Source organism: Apteryx mantelli, chromosome 2 (assembly GCF_036417845.1).
Source record: "Apteryx mantelli isolate bAptMan1 chromosome 2, bAptMan1.hap1, whole genome shotgun sequence".
Lineage (NCBI taxonomy): Eukaryota > Metazoa > Chordata > Aves > Apterygiformes > Apterygidae > Apteryx > Apteryx mantelli.
In genome coordinates, this window is record NC_089979.1 from 131,424,379 (window position 1) to 131,451,185 (window position 26,807).

Here is a 26,807-nt window from a genome sequence, read left to right on the forward strand (position 1 = left end):
TCAGTGGGTTGGGGGCTATGCCATAACTGACTTGCGATACATGTGGAATTTGATACATGGAGGGGGGAATAGAGATTGTGTGTGCTGCGCTCCTCCTGTGTGTCAGACAGCACTGCCTGTAAGAGACAGAGGCACTTCTTTGTGCAGGTGCCAGCTCTCGAGCTTCTCTGTGCTGTGGTAACATACTTCTACAAAAAGTATGGGCTTTTCTAATCTTCAGCTAGCGCTAGGATGAGCTGCTAGCACACAGAAGGGTGGTGGATTCTTCATTTGAGCTTTCCCTTGTGCTCTCTCTCCTGCAGGTCTGTGCAGTGCTCTGATGTAAACCAGGCCCAGCTTTGTCTCATTCAGTCACAGAAACTATTCTTTATAGATGGAGGTTAATCCCATTTAAGAACTGGATTAGCAAAGATGTAGGCACTTAACCACAGATGCCTTAACTTGGGTTGAAGCAGATAGTCCCGGCTGGGATTAATGCTCTGCAGACCTTCTGTATCAAGGCAGTTTCATGGCAGGCCTTGCACCACAGCAGTGTAAATCTAACAGACTTCACCGTGATGGCCCTTGTATGCTTGGCCTGCTAAATGACTGCGGGTTTTGTAGAAACAAAGACAAGTAAAAGATCTTTGTGTTGTGTGAGCCTAGCTTCCTCAGAGAAGTGAATTATAAAGATAACGCAAAAGATAGCTGAGGCTTTGCTCTCTGTGGTTAGCTTAACACAGAGCGTGGTGTGCTAGTAATTACTGCAGAATTTCCTTGAGCCCAGGAAAGGTCTGCACCTTTTCGGGATAAGAGGCTTTGGGTTGTCTGTTGTCTTGGCACTTTGGGTTGTCGATTGTCTTGGCACTTGTACTTTTATCACTGTTTTCTGAACTTCCTTAGAGGTATTTATCTCTTTATGGGCATATTGATAAGGTATGTTAACAAATCCTGGAGTCTGAGCTTCACAGGAACAAATGGAGGAAGGAAGGAAGATTAGAATCAGTCTGAGCTTTGTGTGGAGCTGGGGGGAATTCTTTGCTCCTGAATAAACACATGAGCTGTTTAGGGCAATGCTGTGACTACTGTACCTGCCTCCAGCTGAGCCCCCATTTACTTCAGCTTAAACCTTCTTTAAGGTAGGGCAGCAGAGACAGATTCCATAATAACTGTCTGAGATTTTTGTTTTGTTTTGCTTTTTAAAGCAACTGATGAGGTCAAACAAATGTGGCTATCAGGATAATGAGCTTTTCACCATTAACCTTGGTTAAAGTTGTAGGAAGAAGCCAGAGCAGTCTAAAATATGGTCTGGCTGTGGGGTTTTTGCTTGTTGGTTTGTTCTTGGGTTGTTTTTTACTTGTACCCCCCTCACCCCCAACCCAAAGTAGATGCTTTCTCAGAAATAAAAGATGAATAGCCATAGTGCTATAGGGAACCATTTATTAAAAAGTCTTTTTTATTCTTTATAGTTAAAAAGCAAAAGTTGCACCCAGAATTCTTTTAAAGTCATGCATAAAATATGTTGTTAATGACTGTATAGTAATATGCACACGCATGATACACATTTTCCATTGGGAGCTTTTGAAAACTGTTTATAGTTAATTCCTAAAGGTGCATTTCTGTGATGTGGAGCAACATTGTATTTGGAACCCCAAGATAATCCTATTTTTTATATAAAAAACTACTTACAAATATGGGTATACTCCTCTGGTTTTGGCTCCAGAAATTTGAACTAAGACTGCTTCTTTGTTAGATAAAAGCAAAACTTAACTGAGAAGGGATGATGAAAATAGTGATTTAAAGCATATTCTTTCACTTGAATGAGAAAGTTGGTACTAGAGGGAATTGGGTAATGTTTGCTTCAGGGCTTTCAGTGAGCAATGCTCTGCTGGGCAGGCGTTTTGCTTCAAGTGCATTTTTGTATGACTTTTCTGATTGAGAGCTCCAGAAAAGAAGCCCTAGAGAAGGGGGGAAGCAAAACTGAGATGCAGAAGCAAAGTGTCAAATCCCGGCCGAAAAGATTTGATCAGTCTTGAAACGTCTCAGAATGTGTCAACCAAATTTAGAAATAGCTACATTAAAAAAGAAGAAAGCTTAATTCTTTTCACACCGTAAATCATGGAAAGCAGTGAAAACTAATATTTATGAGAGAGATTGTCAAAGTTTGGGTGACAGTTGGAAATTATATCACTGTCGATGTTTGAAATTCCTGTGTAAAGTAATGCAATACTGTGTTTATGAATGAATGAATAAATGATTGTGCAGTGTTAAGCATACTCTATAAGGATAAACTGGGCAGAGCTATTTTATATCTCTTGTCTCGACTTCAGTTACTTTGCAGTATACATTCCCATAGGTTTCAATATGAATGCCAAAACCTCAGATATATTTATTTATTTATTTTTATTTTTTGTAGATACAGACCCACGTGTATTAGAGAAACAAGAACTTCAACAGCCAACATATGTTGCTCTAAGTTACATTAACAGGTAAGTGTGCTGTTTTTCAGGTGTAGCTGCTCATGGTTTGCGCAACCTGTGTATAAATGCATATACCAGAATGGTATGCCAGTGTATTAATTTCGTTTTAGTTGTTTCACGTTGTATGACACTGCGATGATACCTGTTTTGGAAAGCCAGTTGAATTAAAACCTGACTAAATTCTTTATCATTATTATAGAGGGCACAAGCAGCCTCTTAGTTGTGCTGTTCGGGTCCCTTGGGGATGAGGCTTTGGCCTTTTATGTTGAAGCTAACTCTTTTTCAATACAGGATAATTTGTCTTTGTTGAATTTTTTCCACTTTCTTGTACTTCACACAGCATAATAGGAGAGAGTTACTTTTATAGAACAATGCCCCTTCTTTTTTTCTTTCTTTTTTTTTTTTTTTTTGGCCAAACCGTGTTTTAATCCTAGATAAACATTATACTTGAAGTGTAATTCCTCATTTAACATCTTTTTTCCTGTTTTAGGTAAATCAGCGTGTTGCTATTCTAGGGTTATTTTGCCTTCTGTTACATATTAGTTTTTGATCAGATGTACTATGGTTGAAAGTTATAGTCAGTTGCTTTTTGGAAATGGTTTTGTATGAAAACTATTCTCTATGGGTTTATTGGCTTTTATGCATGGAATGCCAATATCCTTTTGTATCTTTGTTCTCTACAGGATGAGACACAAACTCACAAGCCTGGAAGATTTAACACAAATTTAACTCAGGATAGACTGAATTAATTCAAACTTCCATGAGTCATACATAAAATAAAATTTTTCATTTTAATTATGCTTATTGTTAAAAATGAATAAAAGACTGTTAAAAACACAGAATCCACCATTGGCTTTGTGTAATATCTGCTGTAGAGAAAGTGTGCCAGTGAGGAAGAAAATGATTTTGAGGTATGAAAGTAAGAACTGATGTTCGCTTGGTTAAGTAAATTTTCTCCGCTCCATGAGACTAAGTATGGTCGAGAATAGCTGGTATTGACATGATTTCCTATTTGGCAAATAACTGTTGTTTTTGCTGGAGACAGTCTCACCCTTTAAAGCATATTTTGCAATCAACAACCCTTTTTAACACTTCTTTCCGTTGATCTCATTTAATGTGTAAAAAAAAAAAATTTTTTTTTTGGCAATATGCAGGCTTGGTATGTTATCATGTATGTTGGTATGTTTCCCTCTTTCCATTATACACTAGGGCGTTTTCTGTTGTTGCTTCTGTGATTATTTTGCTTGGTGTGAAGGAGAGGAAAGCTTTTTAAAAATTGGGGAAAAGCTGATGTAAGACCACAGAAGGAGCTGCAGGATTTGATTGTTTGATTCAGAATTGGAAAACACTTTTAAAGTAGTTTGAAAGTGCTACCTTGTCTAGATTTCAAGATGGTGGTGCCCTTTTTGATTGAGTTCTGTGTGACTGAAGTGGTTCTAGTTAGTCACTATGTGTTTTGCCCAAACTTTCTTACCCTTTTAATTTTGAGAAACAAATCTGTGGAATTGACTTGAGTTCTTCTTAAAAAAAAAAAAAAGAAAAGAAAAGAAACAAACAAAACCTTAATTGACTCTTGTTTTATTTAAACCAGCCTGCTGCTGTTTAATTGCTCTTTTAATAGTATTTTAATTTTTTCTGAAGTGCTGATGTCTCTCACTGAACCACCTGCTCTACACAGCTCAAGCTCTTGAGGGAGCAGCAATATCCATTACACTATGAGACATGCCTTTCTATCTCCCACTACATATGCCAGAGCTTGAGTTCTGCTTTGTTGTCCCAGGCTATGAAATCAGATTTTGTAGCCTAATACATGTCATAAACATGTTGCATACTGTTAAATATCAAACACCAGATACTGCTGCACTTTTTTTAAACCCATGCTTTTATGGTTTCCAAGTAGAACAGAACTCTAGCGTGGTTCCTGCTGTGAGTTCCAGGCCTTAAAACAATCTTCCTCTGCAGGTTTGTATATTCAATATGTTCTGTGTGGGCCATACGTTCTCATGGAGCCTGGGAAAATAGGGACTTCTGATTCTCAGCTTTTGTCAAATTGTATGATAAGATACTTAATATATGTTGTGGTAGAAAAAAAAAATAATAGAATGATTAGATAGATATGCTTCATGCTCTGCCCATTGCCCTGTTGCATAGTGGCCATTACATGCTAAAACACAACAACGTAAATCTGGGTTATCTAATTTGCTAACTGAGAGGATAAAGTATCAGTAAAGCAGGTAGTAGGGATAGAAAGGTACAGGAATTTTTTTTTTCCAATTTGAAACATACTCTTGTTTCCATTTCCCATCTACTCATAGATTTTCTCAGGCATATTAGTATGGCAATATTTTATATGCCCTTAAGTTCTGAAACAGCCTTCAAATTGTGAACATCTGAATCTACAAGGCTCAGTTTCTTTCTCTGCTGAAGATTTACTGCAATTACAGCCTTCAGTGACTACACACAGATGGAGTTTCCATAGTGTGTGATCCTCATGCAGACAGATAACATTCCTTTTTAAACCAGTGGATGAAATATAAATTATAGCTCATAATGGTTTATGATCTCCACGTCAAACACTTGTACCAGTGACTGACAGAAGCACAACAAATCCTTTTCTCAGTTTAGTGCAGTCGTAGCACGCTTGCCAGTATTGATGATTGTTTCCTATTTACTTTGCTCTTTACTTTTTTAGAAGTCAAAATTGGAATCAATAAGATACCCTACTGCCAAAGCAGATGCCGTTCATCTGCTGCCATCCTATAAATACAGGAGTAGTTTGTCTGCAAAGTGTTCAACAGCGCTACCACATGAATGAAATTCTGTCTGTGATCTGTCAGGAGCAGCTGGCCTGAGTGCTCATTTGCAACATCCTCCAGCACTTCTTAGAGACGTTTCCTTTGTATAGGGATCAAGACACCTGTTTCTTATTGCACTGAAATGCAATGATTTCTGGCAGTAATTTACATTGCTTATAGCTTGTATTTATAGCTTTAAGTTAATTATCAATGTTACAGATTTTGCTTCATCTTCATTGAAACATCCTCACCTACATGATGCTGTTAGTGCTTTGAGACTGTTAGTCTGGGACTTCGGTGAAGATGGTTCTTAAGTTTGCCGTATTATTTTATTTAAAAACAAAACAAAACTCCCAGCATTATTAATACATGTGAAAAGGCAATAGAGTCATACAAATATTTTCTCTGCCTAAAAAGGCAATACTAATTATGGCATTAAAAAAAAGCTTTGATTTCAAAACTTAATTGTAAAGAATTTTCCCCTCATTATGGTATAAAGGAGGTATTCTTTTCCTTTGAGATGATATGTATCAGCGATTGAAAGAATACATAAGTTATTGGAGTAAAGTTCCTTGAACCTTGAAAATGGAAGATGAGAGGTGCCACATTAACTTGTATTGTTGGAAGCATATGCTATAAACAGAATAACTGGATGTACATTTAATATAGCTTTTAATAAAAGTGATTTCTTTTTTCTGTAAAATATATTTTTCTTAGATACAGAAACTGCTTTGATTAAAAACTCTTGTTGTGGGGGGAAAAAAGAAAGGCAAGTTAGGATGCACTTACAACTGAAACGAATTGCATAGTGTTTCTATTGCAAATCACATAATGCTTGTATTGGGGAAATGTAAGCAAAGATTAAAATCAAGTTTCAAAAGTTACCAAAATACTTTTAATCTACATTAACCCTTGCTTTTTTTAATAGTGATTTTCCATTGGTAATTGAGATCATTAGATAATACAATAAAGATTTTAATAAAATAGTTTTTTTACATCAATCCTGAAAGCATTTACAGCCTACTAAGATGAACATTCTTAGTGTTGTCTGTAGGCCGTCTGATGCATGAGGCTGTTGAATATCTTTAAAGTTTATTCCTGTGCGAACTGGAGCACAAATAAGAGCTGTGATCAAAACTGAAGGTCGTTCTTGGGTGAATAGATTATCCTTTTTGTTTGTTTGTTTTGTTTAAATTCCCGTTAATGTGGAAGCACATCTCTGAGCCACTCTTGACATTTTTGCTCCTCCCTTCCCCTTTCATTTTCAACTAGCAAGATTTTGCCTCACTGTTGCCATTGTAAACTACAGTAGGATCCAGGCTTCTTCCCTCGTTTCCCTTTCCTCTCAATGGCCACTAACTTCTCAAAAACAATTTACCCAACTCAGCTTCCTTTTTAGTATTATTGGAAGTAGAATCGATCATTTCTATGAACATATGCATTTGTGAAAAGAATTAATTGCATTTAAAATTCTAACCACTGCAAACTGTCCCTGTGTCTTGTCTAGCTCACTAATTTTGGTTCTATTAATTGTTTTTGCAGAAGTAAAATTAATAGCTAATGCCATAGGATTTAATGCTCATTTGAAAGTTATTTTAAAAAGTGGTAAGTCTTTCAGTAGTGATATATTTAATATACGGTATGTTACTAATGGAATAACATGAAGAATGTTTCGGATTTGGAGGCATTGGTCTTTGACTAAGTCTGCATGGTTTCTTAGCAGAGCATCCAAGCCACATGGTACTTACTGGCCCTGTATTTCTTTGGCATTGGCCTTTACTTCTCTGCTCAGTGCTGGGTAGAAATTTAAAGTGCTGCTTATTCCACTCTAAACAGGAAGTTCACTTTTGCTGTCAGTCACTTGCATTCATATCCATTCTCTGTCACTGGGGATATCTTTTGCAGCGCATTTAATGGATTTCCTCTGACAGTCAGTTCTGTGTATGCATTTAGTTATAGCAGTAAACATGCTGTTCAGTAAGTATAGGAATTTAAAGCTACCTAGCAAGATCTTCAACTTTTTCAACACAGTGGATTTTTTCTTGTGTTCTGCTATGATAGATTTTTCTGGGGTAGGTTACCAGCAGTAGTTAAATAAATAAGCTAATAAAAGACTGTAACCTCTCAGAGGTCCTACCCAATAATGGGGTATGCTACCAAAAGGCTCTGGAGAGCATCTTCTCAGTGGCAGTGCAGATCTCTCAACCATGCTCCGCGGTTTCCCTTCCACCCCAAATCAGTATTAGCCATGCATTAGCAGTGTCATGATTATACACATCTGGTACAGAGTGGTACCTTGTTATACCTCAACACTCTACTAAAATAGTTTATCTTATTGATGTGGTTTTGCTCAAAACTACTGAAACTATTTTGAATGATTAGCTATCCTGACCAATAGTGACGACAACGAGTAAATAAATTATATTTTATCTCATCTTTCAGATTTTTCCCTAGAACTTAACTTCTTTGTCCTTCTGATACCAGCTGTTTGTGTCTCCCCCCACCCACCCCCAATTCTTCAGGTTCTTAAACAAATGCTGCCATCCTTTCTGAATCAATATTTAAATTCTTCAGAGGGAAAAAAAAAACAAATCTTGGAAAAGGAGTGCAACTTATTTTTAGTCAGTTTGTTATTCTCTCTTAAGTAGTTTTTGGTTTTATTCTTTTTTGGGATAATGGTGCTAGGAGAAAGCCTGAGGGGTGAGGGGTTAGGCATGTAGAGGAATGATCTTTCCCAGGCTTATTGAGAGCAGGGATAGCAGGGGGCCAAATCCTGAAAATAGTTTTTACTCATGAGCTTCAAGGGAAAATTGTTTTCTGTTGAAAACAAGGCAAAAACTGCTTCAAGGTTACCAAAGTTAACCCAAAATAGACTTTCTTGTAAAATGCATGTGTTTCTAAAGCATTTCTTTTATTCAGCAGTATGCAATTTGGAAAGCAATTTCATATATACTATGAAATTATGAATCTGTCACAATCACTTATACTCACTGCTAATCAAATGCTTTGTGTTTTCCTTATTGATTAGAGATGTACTAATAACTATTTCCAAAGTTTTATTCCAGACCTAATTTATTAATCCTGAGCTTCTTTCGAGTAATGTGACACTCATTACTACACAAATGATTTGTTTTAGACAAACATTATCTGGTACAATTTGCCTTTAACTATTGGGTATCTGCAGTTTTAATTGGCTAACCTGTAGTGAAAGTGCTGTCTACTCTTTTCCTGTGGGATTGGTTTATGTATATCGGACAGGCTTCTAACAGACCAAATGATGTTTGCTGGTGTTACTAGTTAAATGCCACATTAGGGATTTCGGGAGGGTGGTTCTAACAGAATCACTTATCTCTTAAGGGATAGCAACCAAAAAAAGGCGCTGCTTCCATGATTGACCCTTCGTTTTGTTTTGTTTAGTTTGGATTTTTTTTGTTGTTTTCATTTTGCGGTCTCTTGAGCAACGCAGTGTGTGGATGAAGTTGGCTTTCTGCCGCAGGGGCAGGGTTGTTGCAGAGGAACGCAGGGCAGTCCTGGCTCTGGTCAGGAGAGGAGCAAGTTGAACGGGAGCACCCGCTGGACCAGGTCTGGCCCGGGGGCACCTGCTGGACTGGGTGCTCTTAAGGCAAGCAAGGAAAACTCCACTGAGGTCAAAAGAATTGCTGCAGCTGATATTCAGAACTAACTCCGTCTGATCAATTCAAAATGAGATCTGTCTCTTATTTTTCCAGTTTTACTGTTGGACTGAAAGTATGAAATATTTAAATGCAAGGTAGTTCGGAGGTTTTATGGGGGTTAGTTTGGTTTGTTTTTCCACAAAAGTGGTAGTATTGTGTCCTTAGCGCATGAGCATTAAGTTGTTTGCATAATGTGTGGAAGACCAAGACTCAGTTTCCTCCTCGCTGGTCTCTTAAGAGTGTTTTATTCAGGAGGTTAGTGATTGTCTTGAGATAGGACATCGTTTCTCCTCTTTTCCTCTTGTTTCTTTGTACATTCGTTTGAATGTCTGTTGGAGCATGGTTTCGAGTAAAGAAACTGTTAAAATCATGAGGTTGGGGAGCAGTAAGTTTGTTGTTTTTCTTGCTTGCTATCTTAATGGATGCTTTTTCAGAAAGCATATGAAAAAATGGAACAACTCTGAAATAGTGAATGTTCTTGCTCTAAAATAAATAATCACTACAGCATTCACCTGTTAAGCAGGAGAACAGACTTTAAATCAAGTCTTTTTAATTAGGCCTGAGTTTTCAACTTTGCAGGTATTATTAGTGGTGCTTTCTGGATGTATGGAGGCATGCGGCAAGGAAATATATAAAAACACTTAAAAACTGATTTTAATCTGAAATTTTAAACTGTAAATTTGACTTTTTGAATGAAAAAGCAGTTTAAAAAAATGGAAGTAACTAAAAGAAAATTTCCAACATTTTCTTCAGTACAGCATAAACTGTCATAATTCTCATCATGATTCAGAAGCAAAAGGGTAGAGGTAGGAGAATTTTCCCTTTTATGAATCCTGCCCAAGACCTGGTTTTCTGCACAAGAAAATCAGAGTGAGCAAATCTGATATGCTTTCAGTTGCTGTACCACCTGTTCATATTTGATACATTTTATAGTGCTTAGTACCACAGGTTTTGCCCTTCATGTTAAAAATTAACTTTTTTGTTTTTTCCTGTAACATAATACTGTCTTATTTGTATTAAGTATCGTAGCTCTGTTAAGGTACAGCAATTCCCTCAGACTGTTGCTTCTCATTGCAGTGAAGATGCATGCCCAGGCTTCCAGTAGCTGCCAGACTGAACACTTGTGACAGAATACAGAAACAAAGGGATCAAAGTAACATGTCAGTCGACAGATAATATTTTTCTGTCTCGGTGTATTTTTAATGTTTGCAGTGACCAAGTTGGTCATGTGTTTTTATTCATGTAGGCATATCTTTATGCTCTGCTATTTGACTTGTTCTGGAGATGGAACAAGACAAACTTCAGATGATAATTCAAACAAGATGTGCAGAAATGAATTTTATTTAGGGTAGGGGGAATGCCTTTTGGTTTGGAATGATTTACGCATTTGGCTTTGTTTTCTTTCTCTATCAGTTTCAAGCTAAAAGAAACTGAAGATTTATATAATGTACAGCTCTTTTATTTCATGTCAGCAGTAAAGATCAAAAAGCAGATTGGCATTTTAAGGAAAAGACCAAATGCCATGCCCTGAAATAAAAGTTACAAGATGAATTGAAATGTGTAGGGCACTGGAAGAATGTGTTTTAGTTGTTGAGTTGGTTTTGGTTATTAACTGAGAGGTGACTAGCTTTTCCTCTAGGCAATGTTCATATGGAAAACTCAGAGAAGGGGGGAAAAAATCCATCTTATGAATTCTGTTGCACACAAAAATCTCAGATGAAGGAAAAGTAGTCAAGTCAGCATCACTCCTTGAGAGTGTGTGTATACACACCTGTGTGTGTGTGTACTTTAGTTAAACACTACAGCCATCGGTATATGATCCACTCAAGATTTCCCGGATTCTTGTCTCTATCAGTATTTTCTTCATCTTTTGTCAATATGGCATGCCAAAACTGAGGGAAAAAATCAGCTTGTGCTTTTGGCACTGGATTTGTCTTGGCAGGTTCTATTTCAGTTCCCTGCTTTCTGCATGTATTTTCCATTTACCCCTTGCACAGGTCACTTCGTTTTGAGGGAGGAAAGGAGAAATTCTTCAGTTTCCTTCCCAGTAAAAATTAAAACATTTCTTTTCTTGACTCTTAAAATAAGCATGTTTAAATTTGACTGTGAGCAGAGTGGTAGCGCTTTCAGAAGGACTGTATGCTTACCATATGAAAAATTTGTATCCAGATATTTCATTGTCAGGTCTGTGGGGTATTAACACTCTCAATGCCATTTCTTCATATGTTAGCTTAATGGAGCCCTTATTCATATTACACTGTGGTGTAATAATGTCATAACTGCAATATAAATAGTGAACTTGCGTTATTTAATGTACTCATGAAGCTATTTTAAAAAGACACTAATGTGCCAGTTTCGTATCCCCTGGAGAAAGAAGCATTTGTGGAAACTTTATTTTACTTTGATTTCAGAGTGAAGATTGATAAAAGGTTTTACATTTCTGTATTAGTGTGCTTTCAAGTATAGTCTGACATAAAATGGCTGAAAACTGCCTCTGTTCTTCCTGTCTTTATCAGCCATGGAAATGGCTGCCATATACAGCTCTCATCCTGATAAGTGAGGTGTTTTGTTTTGTTTTGTTGTTTAAAACACCATGAACAACAGCAACAAAACATGATGCACAGAAGGGGAAATTACAGACTGCATAGCTAACTTTCTAGGAAAGCTCTTTTCTGTCCAGTATTTTGCTAAAAGCTAGTCTTGACCATCTTGGCTAAATATAATGACTTACAGATTTGGAAATTTACCACCCTGGAATCCTGAGGCAACCCAGGCCAGCCCCTTGGAATATTCATTGACTGGGACTTGACTTTCTTTTTTTTATATAACATAAAGTTTGCTTACCATATAAAGTGATAAGTAATTGGTATTTTGTACAATAGCTCTACTTCTGTTTCTAATTTTATAGATTTATTTAAAAATATCTATTTTATGATAATGCTACCTATTCAGGTTTTGTTGTGAAAAGTCATAGAGGGGATCAGACTAAAAATGAGATTTGGAGGTAAATTTAGTTGTTCAAAGTACAAATTGTTGCATGACATGTTTTCATATATTACATATTTCATATTTTAGGTTTAGATATGCTAGTACATTGCACTAATGCACTAATATGTAATTTATTGAAATGTAACAAACTACATTCCTGAATAATTCCTGAAGTGTCTATGGGTGCTGAATGTTTCTCTCCCCTCTCTTTCCATTCTTATTTTTGCATGTAACACTTCCGAGTGAGGACTCTTCATCTAGCATTCTCAATCTTGTTAGTATTTACTGAGGGAAGGGGACTCTCAGCATTAATGCCATATAACAAAACTCAGTTGTAACACAATTTATGTCTTTGCATCTTCTTGCAGACATTCAGAAGTATGGTTGCAGTTTGCAGGTTGTATACACAGGCTGTCCATGTCATGCTTTAGGACAGCCTAGGCTAGAGGTTATGTGCACATGAGAGAATATACTCAGTGTCAGAGAACTTGGCTCATGAGGAAGGGATATTGATGTCATCTTCCGCTACGTAAGATCTACTCCAAATGCTTAGTTTCAGCCTTAATTTTCATTAAATATTTTTGGGGTTGGGAATGACCTCTCAGTTTGACTTTGAGCCAGGAAGAAAGTTTGCATATCCTGCAAGGATGCATTCATTACCCTGCTACTTCCTCTGCAGTGCTCTCTCTTGTCCCAAGAAATGGAGACCAGGTGTAGAGCTTGACAGAGCTGGCTTCTTCCCTTACGTCAAAGAGGGAGTTTGCAGGCCTTCAGCTAAATGAGCTGCAAGATGGTTCTCTGAGATCTATGACTAGAAAAGCAGAGGCTATAACAGGCACCAAGCACCTTTAATACATAGCTCCAAGAAACCTTTGTTGTGGACTGGAATCCCAGTGGGCTTGATGCCATGAAAATACAAAACAAAAGGTCAAAACTGAAGTCAGCTGAAAGCAACTGATGGATGCAAATGTTAAAGAGAAGGCAATGAGAATATATATTATGACAAGGAATTAGTGAAGCTTGACTGCCTTGATAGTATATTCACAGTAAAGGAATGTTTAATGTGATCAAAACACAGATATAGGAAAGGCTTCTGTATGATTGAATTTTAATTGACTTTATTTGGAGCTGCTGTCATGAATCTCAAAGCGCTGTTGATGCTAAGAGGAGGAAGCCCTGGCATACCATCTGTGAAAACACTTTTTTTGGTCTAGTTATTTTTGGTAAGATAGTATGCCATAACCTGATCAAAAAAGAATTTTTCCACAGAGTTGAGATGCATGTAAAATCATGGGACTTCCTTTTTTCATGAATGCAAAACCAGAGGATTGATTGCTCTGATCTTGCCCTTGTTGAATTTTTTTAAAGCCTCTTGTCCACACCCCAGCACACTTCAAGGCTGTAAAAGTGAACAATCTGCATGACAAAGTAGAAGTATGCTTCCACAGCTGAAATCTCTACAGAACAATCTTTAAGTACTGCAGCTGAAATTTTCAAGTGGAGGTACACATAACATGCTCAGGTGTACATATATGGGCCACTTGTGACATACAAGTATAACTGTCAAAAGTGTTTGTGAATACAGGTGGACGGTTATGTCCTCTTGAGTTCTAAAAGTCTAACTCTAAAATCTAATTCAGTGCATTTTAACAATTGTTGTTTTGTATGTCAGAATTATACATTGTCTAAGTGACCTATGTGGGATTTAGGTGGCCTGAAACAGACAAATAGCTTGGTTCACCAAGCAAACACTATTAAAAGGAGACTTTATTTAATTAACTTGGCTCAGGTATAGTGCAGTTAACCAGGCTGATTTAATACTTCTAAAATCCTGGTTTCCCTGAAACAATTAATTTAAGGACACTAGATTGCTTGTTCTAATTTCCCAGAGAATTGAGAAAGCTTTTTTTTCTCTTTTGTTGTTGGGTTTTTGTTTCTTTCTTTCTTTTTAAATCAGGCATATCTTTTTTCCAAAAGTGGCACGTAAGGATACAGGCGGGGACAGCAATAATTTTGTAGATGGAATTACAGTTTGGTGTAGACACTTCTGATTTGTCCGTGATCTGCAGAGATACCGTTGTGGGTTTGCCTTGCACTGCAGTTTAATATCTAATAATATCTAGTCATTTCATTTCTAATTAGAGGACCTTGTGTAATTATGCTAAAGACACAATAACAGGGAAGGAGGTAGATGTAAATTAGGGTACACTCTGCAGCTGTGGAATTGCCATCTATACCACCAAGGAGAGGTATTTTGGCAAGACTAGCCTCATCATCCTAAGTTTGCATGACAGCCCATGCCAACCTTTCTCTCCTGTAATAGGTGATCTTTCTTTTCGATATAGCATTATATTTCTTTGGTAGCTGCTGCTGTGGTATACTACAGACAATAGTAAAGGTTTGAGTGATTTTCCTCTGACTTTCTTTTAATGGTCTTAGACTGAGATTCAGTTTGTGTTTTGAGGGTTTTGCTTTTTTGTTATTCTTCTGACTTCCCATTCATAAAGTCTTTCTGTGGCCTTTCTTAATGTCAGATGTGTTAATCTGTACTTCTAATGAAACTGTCATAATACGGCCTGCAGCCTGTTTGATAGCGAAGCTCAAGGGTCCTTAAAACTTTGTTAGCCAGCTCTTGCTACTGTTGTCTTCTCTGTTTCTCCTGCCTCCTACCTCTTCTGGCTTCTCCTGTTTCTTATTTCCCTCTCTGCTGCTGGCTGGGCAGTGCTAGTGGGGTACTGGCCTGGAGGAGAGCAGAACCCAAGCTTTGCTTGTAATATTGGTCTTTCCTTACAAGTTGATGAAGGGGCATTCTGGACGCGGGTGCAGAAGAGGCAGGTTATTCCACAGCTGCATAAGTAACACTTCTTTGACTCCATAAATGTTGGGCTTTGAGCTTGTGTCCTGAATCTATAACCTGCACAAAAACTCTGGGGTTGGGAATTTTTTGGTTTTATACCTTGCTTTTGTAGCGTAGCTAGACTGTTCCTGTTAACATTCCGTTCACCCATAGCTCCTCTGGCGGTGTTGCATTCCCTGACAATTTGTGGTTTTAGGTTCCCCTGCTGCTACATACAATGTAAAGTAATTTCAACAAAAATAGAGTTAAGCAATTTCCTTCCCTGCACTAACTTTCAGTGTGAAGCACTTTGAAGAAAGGATGTTTTAAAAAAAAAATAAATCTCTTCAAGAAATGACTCTTTGCATTTATTTGTGACCTTCTTTTTTATCGTTTCTTATTTCATAGCTCCCAGTGCCATTTCTAAAAGGTCATTATTTATCAAAAGTTGTTAAGCAATTTAAACTAGGTCAATGGGGCCATGCTTTTTGCAAGAGGTAGCTGGAGAGTTTCTGTCCCATATATAGGTGATTATCAGGGTTTATATTGACTTTGACTGCAGAACTTGCATACAAGAGCCTGATTTGAGTACTTCCAACACTGGAACTTTGAGCTTATCATTTTAATGTGATCTTTGGGATCTGACCAGATGGAGAAATACTATCTCTTAGCTATACTGAGATTCTTGAAATGCCCTAAATTTGCACCCAGTGTCATTATAGCAACTTTTCCATAAAAAGAAAAACTAGGAGTGTTACCATTTTAAATAATGAGAAAACATCTTTTGCTAAATATAATTCTGATCATATGCTAAGAATATCATTAAATGACATTTTGTGTGGAATTTCAAGTACATGAAGGGGAGTAGTTAGGTTTCCTGCTCCCAGTAGCTTTGACTTGGAAAATGTATCCTGTTAGTTTTTATAATGTTCATTACCAAAATGATTTCTCTTTCACGGTTTTTATTCATTATACACCCGGATACTGACCATTATTTTATTGTTCACTCTTTAATGTAGGAAGCTGGAAAAAGTGTTTGTAGAAACCTACAGTGTTGTAATATAAAATAAATGTATTATTCTGTGTGCTATTAGAAGAAACATACAATTAATAAGTGATGACTACTAATTTTTTTAAATGCTGCATATAGTGTAACCTCATTTACTGTTACTGGCAGCTAAGGTCCTGTGCACATAATCAGCCATTTGCATCATACATTTTAAGGGCCAGTGAAATGCTGCTGTGTCTTTGTTGAAGGCTGTAGTTTTAACTTTGTCCGTCTGGTTCAGTTAGAACAGCGTAGCTGAAGTTAAGTTTGAAATCATACATAGGACCGCTACTGGAAACCAACATAATGATTTCCCACTAGACGTAAGGGCAAGTCCAGTAACCATTCCAGTCCATGCGGTGGTACATTGCCTTCAGGTGTATCAGCCTCTGAATCAGTTGCAGGACACTTCCGGTTACGGTTTCTGATTGACTTCCTATACAAATCACATCTGTGTAAATGAGGACTAACTTTAATAGTCTCAGCAGAGTTTTACTGTGTGAGAGGTCAGAGTTGACTATTTTGTGTCTTATATAGTTTCTTTATGACTTGAACCATTAGTATTATGGAGCTTATTTCTTCTTTAACAATATTTTTATGCAGGGATTAAACCATCCCCAAAACTGAATATAGCAGAGACTTAGTTTTGATTTCAGACTACAAATTTTACAAGATTTTGCTTGTGTGATATGTAATATAAGAAAACAACCTGCATCCCTTCCCAAACGTATAATAAGATTTTTTATTGATAGGAAAAGATTTCATATGTTCAATGAGCTAGTCAGTTAAGTGCATTTTGGTGTTGTATCCATGTGAGCCACAAAAGATGTTCAGAGTTTCCTCATTATTATTTTTCCTTCCCAGTTGCTACCTCAGCAATGTTTAATATACAGGCAGAAAATACAGCTTCACTAAACTGGGCCAAAGATTAGTAGGTGGGTTAGTTATTTCACATCTCAAACATCTAAAAAGCATGCTGGGGTTTTGTGCATGTGTTGGGATGAAAAGGCTTACGGTTTCTTAGTAAATAATTATGGTGTTTAGAAAAAAAAGCACAGAGGTATTTCATCCACATTTATTGAAAATAGTTTCTTGGCAAAAAAATTAAAGCAGAAATCCATTAACTGTGAACAATTTTTGATTTGTAACAGCAGTAGTTGTCTGCATACTGCTTGTCAATGCATGTTTTCACATATGGTGTAAAACTAAAACATTGCTGTCTGAAAAGTTCTTCATTTTTGCTGATGCCCTCATTTTGTTTGAGACATTGTTTATTGGGGCAGCATGTAGGGCACAGTGAAACTTTCATGATGATACCTGAAACTGGATGAAACAAACCTGGAGGTTGGATCGAGTTCACGAGAACATTTGCTGAGCTTTGTAAGTCTGGGATGAATTTGCAGCCAATCTGTGCTCACTTACTGTGTTGAGAGAACCACAAGAAATGTAGTGGTTTCATATGGTTGCAGCCTCCAGTCATTTCACACTACTAGTGACTTCAGTAAGAACTGGATATTGCTTGTTCAAACTCCAAATGAAAGTGAAGTAAGGCCCCTGTAAAGTTACTTAAAAAGTCAGATGTGGTAGATGGTTTGAGAGTACTATCAGGTAGGAAGAAGAAGGCAGAGAGTAAGAGACGGGTCACTCCTGGTAACACACAGCTGAAAGGCAGGCATAGGCAGGATTTCCCAGCACATCTGCGAAACTCCCACTCAGTTAGTATTGGGCTGCAGTACAATGTGGCAGGATTGGACCTCGCGTGTAAGGTGGGTTTTTGTTGGCAGATGAGAGAGGACAGAGAAAAGCTGATGCAGGAAAGTGAAGATAGCTTCCCCTCACAGATACAAATATGGAAATTCTGTGGATGATTTCTTGTCATTGAGGGAACTGAGGGAGAAATTTCAGTTGAAGAATGAGTATTTGGGGGGAAAAAAGAACTGTATGAGTTGAGTTATGGATGACTGAAACTTATATAAAGAAAGGAGAGTGCAAGGGAGCGCTTCAACGTGGCGGGTGGGGCCAATAGCTCATTCTGGCAGTTAAAGCAGGGCGGCCCTGTGCTTCTCGTCAAAGGGTTATTTCTGGATTGTGATGAGCGGATGTACAAGGAAAGCTTTCTATTTTGGATTGTCTCTAGTAAATACAATCTTGTCACTAGCATCTTGTAAAAATTTTGTTTCCTTATTACCAGTGCTCAGAAGATATTTGCTGATGTTGATGCTTGCTGCTGTCCTTTGTGAGCACTGCATCACAGGAGCGAGTAACACAGCTTCCTGTTTGACTAGCTAGAACGTGGCATTACTGCTCCGAGGTAATGCCACTGTGTCCTTCCCTCTCTGTCAGCAGTGCTGAAATCCACTTAGCTGCCAACTGAAATTGCTGAACTTTATAGTTGTACATGGAAATGTATTTGACAAAAGAAAATTTCCTAATAAATATGAAGTGATTTTTTCAAAAAAATATGTAGGAAGCCTGGCTTCTTGGAGCCCGGGCATACTTGATGCCAATCAGAGTTCTGAAACCTGCTGGCTATTTTTGACTAAGCTTAACAGTAGGGTGCAGGTCTTAAGGTTAAGTAAGATCAAATAAGTTATTGGCTGGACAAGAAAGACCCAAATCAATGCATTCTGCCCTCGGGGAAAGGACTCGGCTCTTAAATGTTGTTTGGCAGTGCAGCTCTGTGCTAGCTTTGGGGGGTAGCAGTTTCAAGAAAGCATGTTTCCATTATTTTTGCTGGTCATAGGTAATTTGTTTTCTGTTCATATCACCTAAAGCAAAAACTCTCTATGGCCTTCTGTTTGGCACTCTAATCTTTCTCTCAGTAATACTTAGAGCTATTGGTTAGCCCTAAAGCAATTCTATAAGCATCTATGAGAAATGCAAGATTCAGATCAGTGGGAGATGTAATGAACACTGTAAGACAGAAACAGTTCTAGGGAGACCTTTATCATCCAGATTATCCAAGAACCTCCCAGATCAAACCTTCCTGTTCGGCTTATTTGACACCTGTATTCCTGAAGGTACTCTGTGCTGCAGACAAACGCACACAAAGTCTGTGGAGCTGAAACTGGCATTGGGAATCCCACAGTAGCCTTGTTAGAGAACAGTATCTAAAAGGAGGAATTCCAACACTCTTGAACAGAGGGTCTTCAGAAGGGTCTATGTGCTTATTTCATTTCTAGCCAAAAAATTATGCTAACTTTCAAAAACTGGTCCATAGTATCAGAAATATGGCCCCAGTTTACAAGCGATGGATGCTGAAGCCTAAAACTGTATTTATTGAAAGAGGGCATATTGAGAAGGCCACATGAGCGCAACAGTTCACAGAAAAGAGCATTTTCATGATCACGTCTGTGAAATAGCTTTGGAAAGAATAAAATCAGATAGTCCCTGAGGAACAATTTGGCAAAAGCGGCTCAGAGTTATATGGCCTAGCCACCATTAGCATTGTAGTTCTGGCAGCCTAACTGCGTATATGTATTTTTTTTCTCCTCCTGATTTCCAGTGAAAATGAAATTAATGCAACTCAGGCTGTGCCCCTATTCCCCCCCCCCCCGAATAACTTTAGAGCCTGATATATGATTTCAGTCAGGTACAATAAGGGGAAGGATTCTTCAGGTTGATGGTGTTCCTGCAAGCCTTGTGGAAATGGGTGACCAAATCAAAGAGTGTGTCTAACTGTACAAAAACTGCAATGTGCATTTTTAAAAATTATCAGAAAATGCATGTTCAATGCATGCCCTAAACCTCAGAAAAGCTTCAGTTAATTTTCACGTTTTCTGAGATTCCAGAGTTGAACTGTAAAATATGTATCCCAGTTATAAGATATGTGTCCAGTCAGCTTGGTTTAGCACCTGAACTCCTTGTTCTTTCTTGGAGTGGTATGGGTGGTTGTTTCTCAGTGGTAGGTGCATGAAAGTGATGCCGGAAATCCTTTGTTAATCTGTGAGTCAGGATGAAGCAAAATCATGTGAGAAAGGAACTCTGCATAATGTTGTACATTCATTTACTGACTGAAATGAGTAAAAGAGTATTATAGATAACTTTGGGCAGCTAATATGTCATAAACTTTTATACAATGGTTTAACTGCATCATTTGTTATGAGGCAAGTCTGGGTGCATTTTTTGATACTCTCTTTATTCCTTTAATTTTTTAGACGCTTGCCATTCCTAAGAACTGATTGTCTATAAGGTTTAAGGACAAGCGTAGATCCTCTCTGGCATCCATGTCTGGTCAGTGGCTTGGATGAAAAGGTTCCTATCCATCATGAATCCTCATGGCTGCTGCGGAAATTTGGCCCTAAATCTTACACTCCTGGTTTCAGGATTTCTTTCTCTCAGGGTAAGCATCAAAACAGTAGGGCCAGAGCTGATGTCTCAGAATCGATGTGGAGAGTTGATGTGTGATTTAAGAAGTGTCATGTAGATTAAGAGGAGGTAGTAGGATATCAAAGACTCACTGCAGGGAGGATGAATATAGGATCTTCCCAGAGAGGGGAAGAGAATGGAAGGAGAAAAAAGTGAGGTCTCAGGGAGGCTATATTCATTCTTTACTCCTGTTCATGCATTATAACTTTGAGACTGAGAATACATATTTTTAGAACTCTACTAGGTAAGCTGCAAAGGAAGGTATGTGGTTTGCATGAAATATCTTTTGTTGTACCTCTGATTTTTGAAAACCTTCTTTAAATCACTGCTACTAAAGAGAAGATCACTGACAGTATCTAAGTTAAGTGCACATTTTCAGTTCTTTTTTTTTCTCATGTGGAGATGAAATGGGAAATGTTTTATATGCAAGTTAGAGAACTGTTATAATAAATATGTACAGTAGCATATATAATACCCTAATGTATTTTTCCTCAAATAGTTCCTCTGTTAGCTTAGCACAAGTTATAAGCTGCTCTTTCCTTGCATCACTTACTTTTTGGGAGAGCCATGACCTAGGATATGAAGCTCTGAGTGAAGAGGCACAGATTCTGTTCCCTGTCCTATCAATGAGTGCTTTGTGATCTGAAGCAAGTCATTTTTCTGCTCTTGCGTCACTTCCTAATCTGTCTGATGCTGTTGCTGAGTGTTGACAGATCTCTCCCTAGCTATTGAGGAGCAGCATTTTATATCAGACAGGTGGTGTTGTCAGCTGCATTTCTCTAGTCAGTGTCTGCTTCTGTAACATATTGAGAGTTACAGTTAATAAGCTAATCAGATACAAGTATGTTAAAGTAACATCTGCCTCACAGAAATTAAATTAAATTCCATAATACATAACATAGAGATTAATTTTTCAAGACTGGACAAGATGGGCAATTTGATGTAGATTAAATATAGAAGTCTCCACAAACTTGCGTGGAAACCGATGTGGTTTATAAAGGTTTGGTGAGATTTTCTTCCCTCAACTCTTCATTTTCCTACGCATCTCTCCTGCTTTTGTGCTCTGGCTTAAACTAATACAAAATTGCCAAGGTACCTCATCAAAGGTTGCTTACTCATAACAACCTGCAGAGAAAAAGGCAGTACTAGCCACTGTGTGAAAATGCATATACTGGGACGCCAGGGTTTTTTTTAGAATTATCGAATGTTTAGGAAACTTTAGGTTGTTTGAATAAGCATAGATAATCAAATTCTTAGGTATTGCCTTTATTTAAAGTATTGTGTGGCTGATACATCCATCACTGTTTAAAGATTCAGCTGGTAATTTAAAGCATTGTCATTTGAGTAAAATTGCTTGTATTTGGCATTCATGGAATAAAGAGCTTAGATTTGTTGGCTTCCTGCACTTGCCATTTGTCATTAAATGGGCATTAATGAACTTGAACTTATGGTGCATATATAAAATACGACTAAAATTAGGCTATGTAAACCTCAAAAATTATACTCTAAGAAAATACCAAAATTAGTTTATAGTCTCTTCTGATCTTTTCATTGATTTTTTTTTTTCCGTGTTATTTGATTACAAAGCCCGCACCCCAAAATATCATTGTCAATACTTAATATATATCTTTAGTTTTGTGGAATTCAGGGGTTTAAAATCATATTGACAGAGACTATTTTAGGCCAGATGGCCTCAGCTTTGTGTAATTTACCTTTTAATGTATGCCTTGCCAGCTGGGACAACTTTGCTTTGGGTGAAATTTGCATAGCCATTAGATATTTGTTATGCGCCTGGAAAGAAAAGCGTGAGCGAGTTCTGGCTTATGCTAATACTTTGCTAATGCTAAAGCAGCAACAAAGAAGAATTACACTTTTCATTTGTTCTCAGCAGTTAAATTATGAGTCTCTGACATATAAAGATTAGATATTTTTCAGTGAGCTCTTCAGTACTGATGAAGCAGGCAGTGCTTTAATTGTGAAATTGTTTCACCTTGTTAAAATACTGCAGACCTTGTTGAACAAATTAAGTTATAAAATATTGAATATGTGAACCAGGCATTTCCAGACTTCAAATAAATTTTCAGACAAAATAAACTAAAACATTATGGGAATTCACTTTTTAATGCTTGTTTTTATTCTAGTTCTGTTATAGTAGTTTTAAAAGATTAGACATTACTGGTTCTAAAATAGTGCCACGCTATTCTTGTAAATGTCCCAGTAACAACAATAATTAATATCCCCACATTTGCATTTTAAGCCACTCTATTTCCCTAGTCATCTATTATTTGGACGTAAAAATTCATTTCTAGTCAAAACTTGGCACAAAACATCTAAATTCCATATTTTTTACCAGATGTAAAAATAAAAGTGAAAGAATTCAACTTTTTTCCAAATTAAAGGGTTCAATAGTGTATGCGTTGGATTTTGTCCTTGTTTTGATAAATTGTTTTCAATTTTGAAACTTCGAAATAGCTCTGATTTAAAAAAAAAAAAAAAAAAAAGTAGGTGGGACCTAGCTCAAAATATTGTAACAACATGAAAGAAGATTCTGCCTTACAGTACGCAGAACCCCCTCAGTTTCTTGATGATTTCAGAGGCACAATCACTTTGTACAGCCGAGTACTATAGGAAAACAGTCACCCTCTCAAGGAGCCTTGGTCGTCTTCACATTCTCTGTTTGGCCCCTATTGAATTTGCCACAAAAGTGAAGATGGATTTGGTTTCAAGCTGTGCAGGGTGTTAATCACACCTGTCTTGAAATGCTTTAAAGTGGCTAATTCACTGAATTCAGAGATATAGATTGCTTTAGAATAATGTGTGTTCTTGTTTTCTTTGAGAAAGCTCCTAAGAATTTTTCACATATATGCCTTTCTTATGAAAATCCTGGTTTACCCAAACCAAAACTTTTTACTGAACTTTCTTGAGGAAGCTTTCAGGTCCAGGGTGAAATTTCTGGATTTTGAGAGACCCACCAAATGACTGACTTCAAATTATACTTCACGAGATGCAGGGTTTTATTCTCTATTGGTTTTGCTTCTTTAATTTTAAAGGTCTACTTTTCATTGGGAAAATGTTAGAAATTTTGAGAATCTTCATGAAAAGGCAAAAACATTTCCTGCTTGGGGTTAGTGGCCCCACAAAGTCTACCAGTATGCTGGCCAGAACCTTACACTATGACATTGTGAACGTGTGGTTGGTTGGTTCATGCAGAGCTGAGTAGGTTTTTTCCTTCTGGATTGGTAAAAATCTGTTGAAGAATTACTGTTTCTATATCAATGAATCATCTCTATTTAGTCAAAAAAAATTTAAAAAAAGCCTGAATCCAGTTCCTGCAAATATCCCAATTGCTTCTGCCATCAGTGGAATGTGCAGTGGTGGCACATTTTTGTCCAGAAGCACTAGTTTGCACAAGGTGCAAGTGTGGAAGTCTCACGTAACTCAAATACGCATTTTTCTCTTCAGTTAATGTGTGTTGCCATCACCACCTGTGGTGGTCAGGACAAACAATTTTGTGCAGCAACCAGACTGAATTTGAAGCCTGCTATCGATCGCTGTTTCTTACCAGCATTAATTTTGGACCCTTTTGGCTTTGTTCCAAATTAAGTTGAGGTTTCAGGTCTATATTTGAAAGATATCTTTGAAAACCATAATCACATTGACATAGTACCCGATGCATCTGTGGTAGGAGGAGCAGAGAGAAAAAGGAAGAGTGTCAGCCTGCACAACTGCAAGGACTTTTTCCCCGGTGTGCAAGGTGCTCTGCCCTTCAGCTCCCTGCTACTTGCTTTGATAGAGTGAAAGAGAACACAGGTCTACTAAAGGCTGCATTATATTGGCACAGTCTTAGCCAGAGTGAAATATTCATTAACTTAAGTGGATGAGGGATTAGGCTGACACTGAGCAAAAAAAAAAAACAACAAACCTTCCCCTAAATATGTGAATATTGGCATACAGGAATAGACGTTTAAAATTTATCACAGAAGTGAGAGTAGTTTGCAAGGCGGTGCCCTGTCAGAATGACAAAAGAACAGGCATGTTATGTAACCCGAAACTCAGGATTCCTTCCCATTTCTGTCTCTAGTGGTTAGAATTCTTCACTCTTGCTAGATTACAAGTCCATGGGGACTTTTAAAACTACTTATTCAGACTTTACTGTTTTGGATGTACAAGAGCTACGGCATTAAGCCGTAGCTTGAAAAAAAATGAAACCATTTTTATAGGATTTTTAAAATAACTTTATTAAAGGATAGCATAAAAGATCACAGTTTCCCTATTTTTACAGCTCTGCTTTGAAAAGATAATAAAGCTACTACACAGGACATGTAACACAGAGAGACATTAATCACCAGCCTAATACAGCTCCAAATACTCTGAAGCCTACTTTATATTGGCATGAATGAAAATGTCACGTAGTGAAACAGTAAAGGAGGAATACAGTGCAAGGAAAACACTGTACAGTAACGTCTCACTAGATAACATTTTACGTGTAGCAGCTTGGGCTAACTTTTTTTGCCTTCCATATGGAGATCTCAAAGTACTTCTTAACATCAAAGAGGAGCTCTGTTTTGATAGACTAACTGATAGAGTCTGGGCAGAGTAATTGATAGAGCCAGATCTTAGCAGGATGCTGGGGCTCACGACTTACCAAAGACTATGGTGCAAGTTTTAAAGTAATTCTTCAAGGACTATGCATTAGTCACAAGTCTATTCTTCCGGTACTTTAATAACTTGGCTATAAGATATGATCCAGCATTGCATATCTAAATAAATGTTGCTTTTGGAAAGTTCTGCTTATCATGGGAACTTCACAGTAGGTGCTGTATACTTCTGAATTGTGTCTCTGATACTCTGTGACAAGGAGAATAGAAAGGTGTACATTTCTACATGCCCAAATTCTTCCTCGTGGATGGGCTTCAGCAAGCTTTGGGCACTGCTTCTTCTTGGGTTTTTTCAGCCATCATGTCTCTTCCGCAAATGCACAATTGAAGGTAGGATTGTACCTCTCTTCTCTGTCACTTTGAAGCTCCAGTATCAACTCTGCATCTTCAAAGTTGAGCAGGTCATTGTGGCCTGCTTCTCTGTTTCCTAAAGTATTCTGATGCTTGGATCTTTTTATCTAAAACCACTGACTTGTGGAACTAAGGGAAATGCTAAAACATCCCCTTTTTCCTCCAAGGAAGGAGGGATATCTGTTTTCTTTTAGACTTGCAGAATAATTTAAGTTGGAAGGGATCCCAGGAGGTTTTGTAGTCCGTTCCCCACTCAAAGTAGGGTTAACCTCAAAGTTAGATGAGGTCACTCAGGATCTTGTCTCTTTGGGCAGACGTTTTCAGAGCTTAGTTGCCCTCATTATGAAATTTTTTCTTTATATACAATTGAAATTCCCTGTGCTACAATTTCTCTCCATTGACTTTTATCCTTTTGCTGTGCACATACCTCTGAGTACAGCCTTGTTCAGCCTTCTAGGCCCAAACAATGGTAGCTCCTTTGGCCTCTTTCCATCTCTTGTGCTCCAACCCCTCAACCATTTTAGTTGTCCTCTGCTGGATGCACTTCAATTTATCACTTTCCCCCTTTTTAGGGGTTGGAAAAGTGGACATATTCTTCCAGCTCCATCCTCATGAGTGCTATGTGGAGAGAGTAATCACTTCTTTCAACCTGCTGGCTACAATCTTAATGCAGCCCAGCTCATGGTTAGCCTTCAAGGCTGCTGAGGTGTGCTGCTGGCTCATTTTCTAGTCCTTGACCATGAGAATCCCCAGGTGCTTTTCCACAAAGCTGCTACACATCCAGTTAGTCCACAGCCTGTAACTTCGCACAGGGTTAATCTGTCCCAGATGCCAGACTTTGCATTAAGAAAGGATGGCATTCTTGCATCCAAGATACCTGCTGAGCTCAGTGGAAGGAGCAGTCTTTCTTAGAAGAAAACACACCCTTTAATGGAAGAAAAGGTTAGGATTATTTGATAGCGCTTGATATTGTTTTATTAAAAGTACCCAAGTCCTGGTGCTGCTGCAGAGGTACTCCTAGCCCAACTGTGGCTTTTTCCAAATCTTACGGGAAACTCTGTATGCAACAAAAGGAAAGTTGTGACTTTAAAAAGAATCAACATTTTGAGAGCTGGAGATCATTGCTACAGGGCTGTGATTAACTCGCATTTTCTGTTTGAAAGGAGGAGAACGTTGTCTCTTATACAGTATTAAGATGCTTCTGTTCCATCATCAAATTTTTGCTAGGATGTAGTATTTTCTGGGACCTTTCTCACTGCTGTGATCTCTAGTAGCACTGCTGTACTTCTACAGAATGAAAAACAGAAGCTCGGGCAGGGATAGATGGCTGGCTGTCTCTTGGATGTGTCTGGCTGCTGAACACTAGAAGCCAGACTGTTAGTCACCAGATTTTCAGTTGTCTGCTAACCCAGGGTTTTTGTGTGAGGAATTTTACTTTGGTGGCTAGTAGAATTTACTATAAAGAATAGCTCAGATAAATGTCACTGGAGACATAGACTCACTAGGTTATCTAAATTATTAAAATATTTAGTGGTTGTATCTATAAGTATATCACTAATAGTTTAAAAACATGAAGGATTAAGGCCATATGTTCCCCTAGGCAGTGAACTTAACACAGCATTTTGCTATA

At 37.7% G+C, this 26,807-nt stretch overlaps 1 protein-coding gene across 1 annotated transcript in view; it reads left to right on the forward strand.

The window, feature by feature from the left end:
• The window catches only part of JAZF1 (JAZF zinc finger 1), a 216,561-nt gene that overhangs the window by 116,668 nt on the left and 73,086 nt on the right, over window positions 1–26,807 (forward strand). The window contains exon 2 of the mRNA XM_013941395.2: window positions 2,396–2,468. Within this exon, the coding sequence (XP_013796849.1) occupies window positions 2,396–2,468 (73 nt within the window). The remainder of the gene's footprint in view (window positions 1–2,395; window positions 2,469–26,807) is intronic.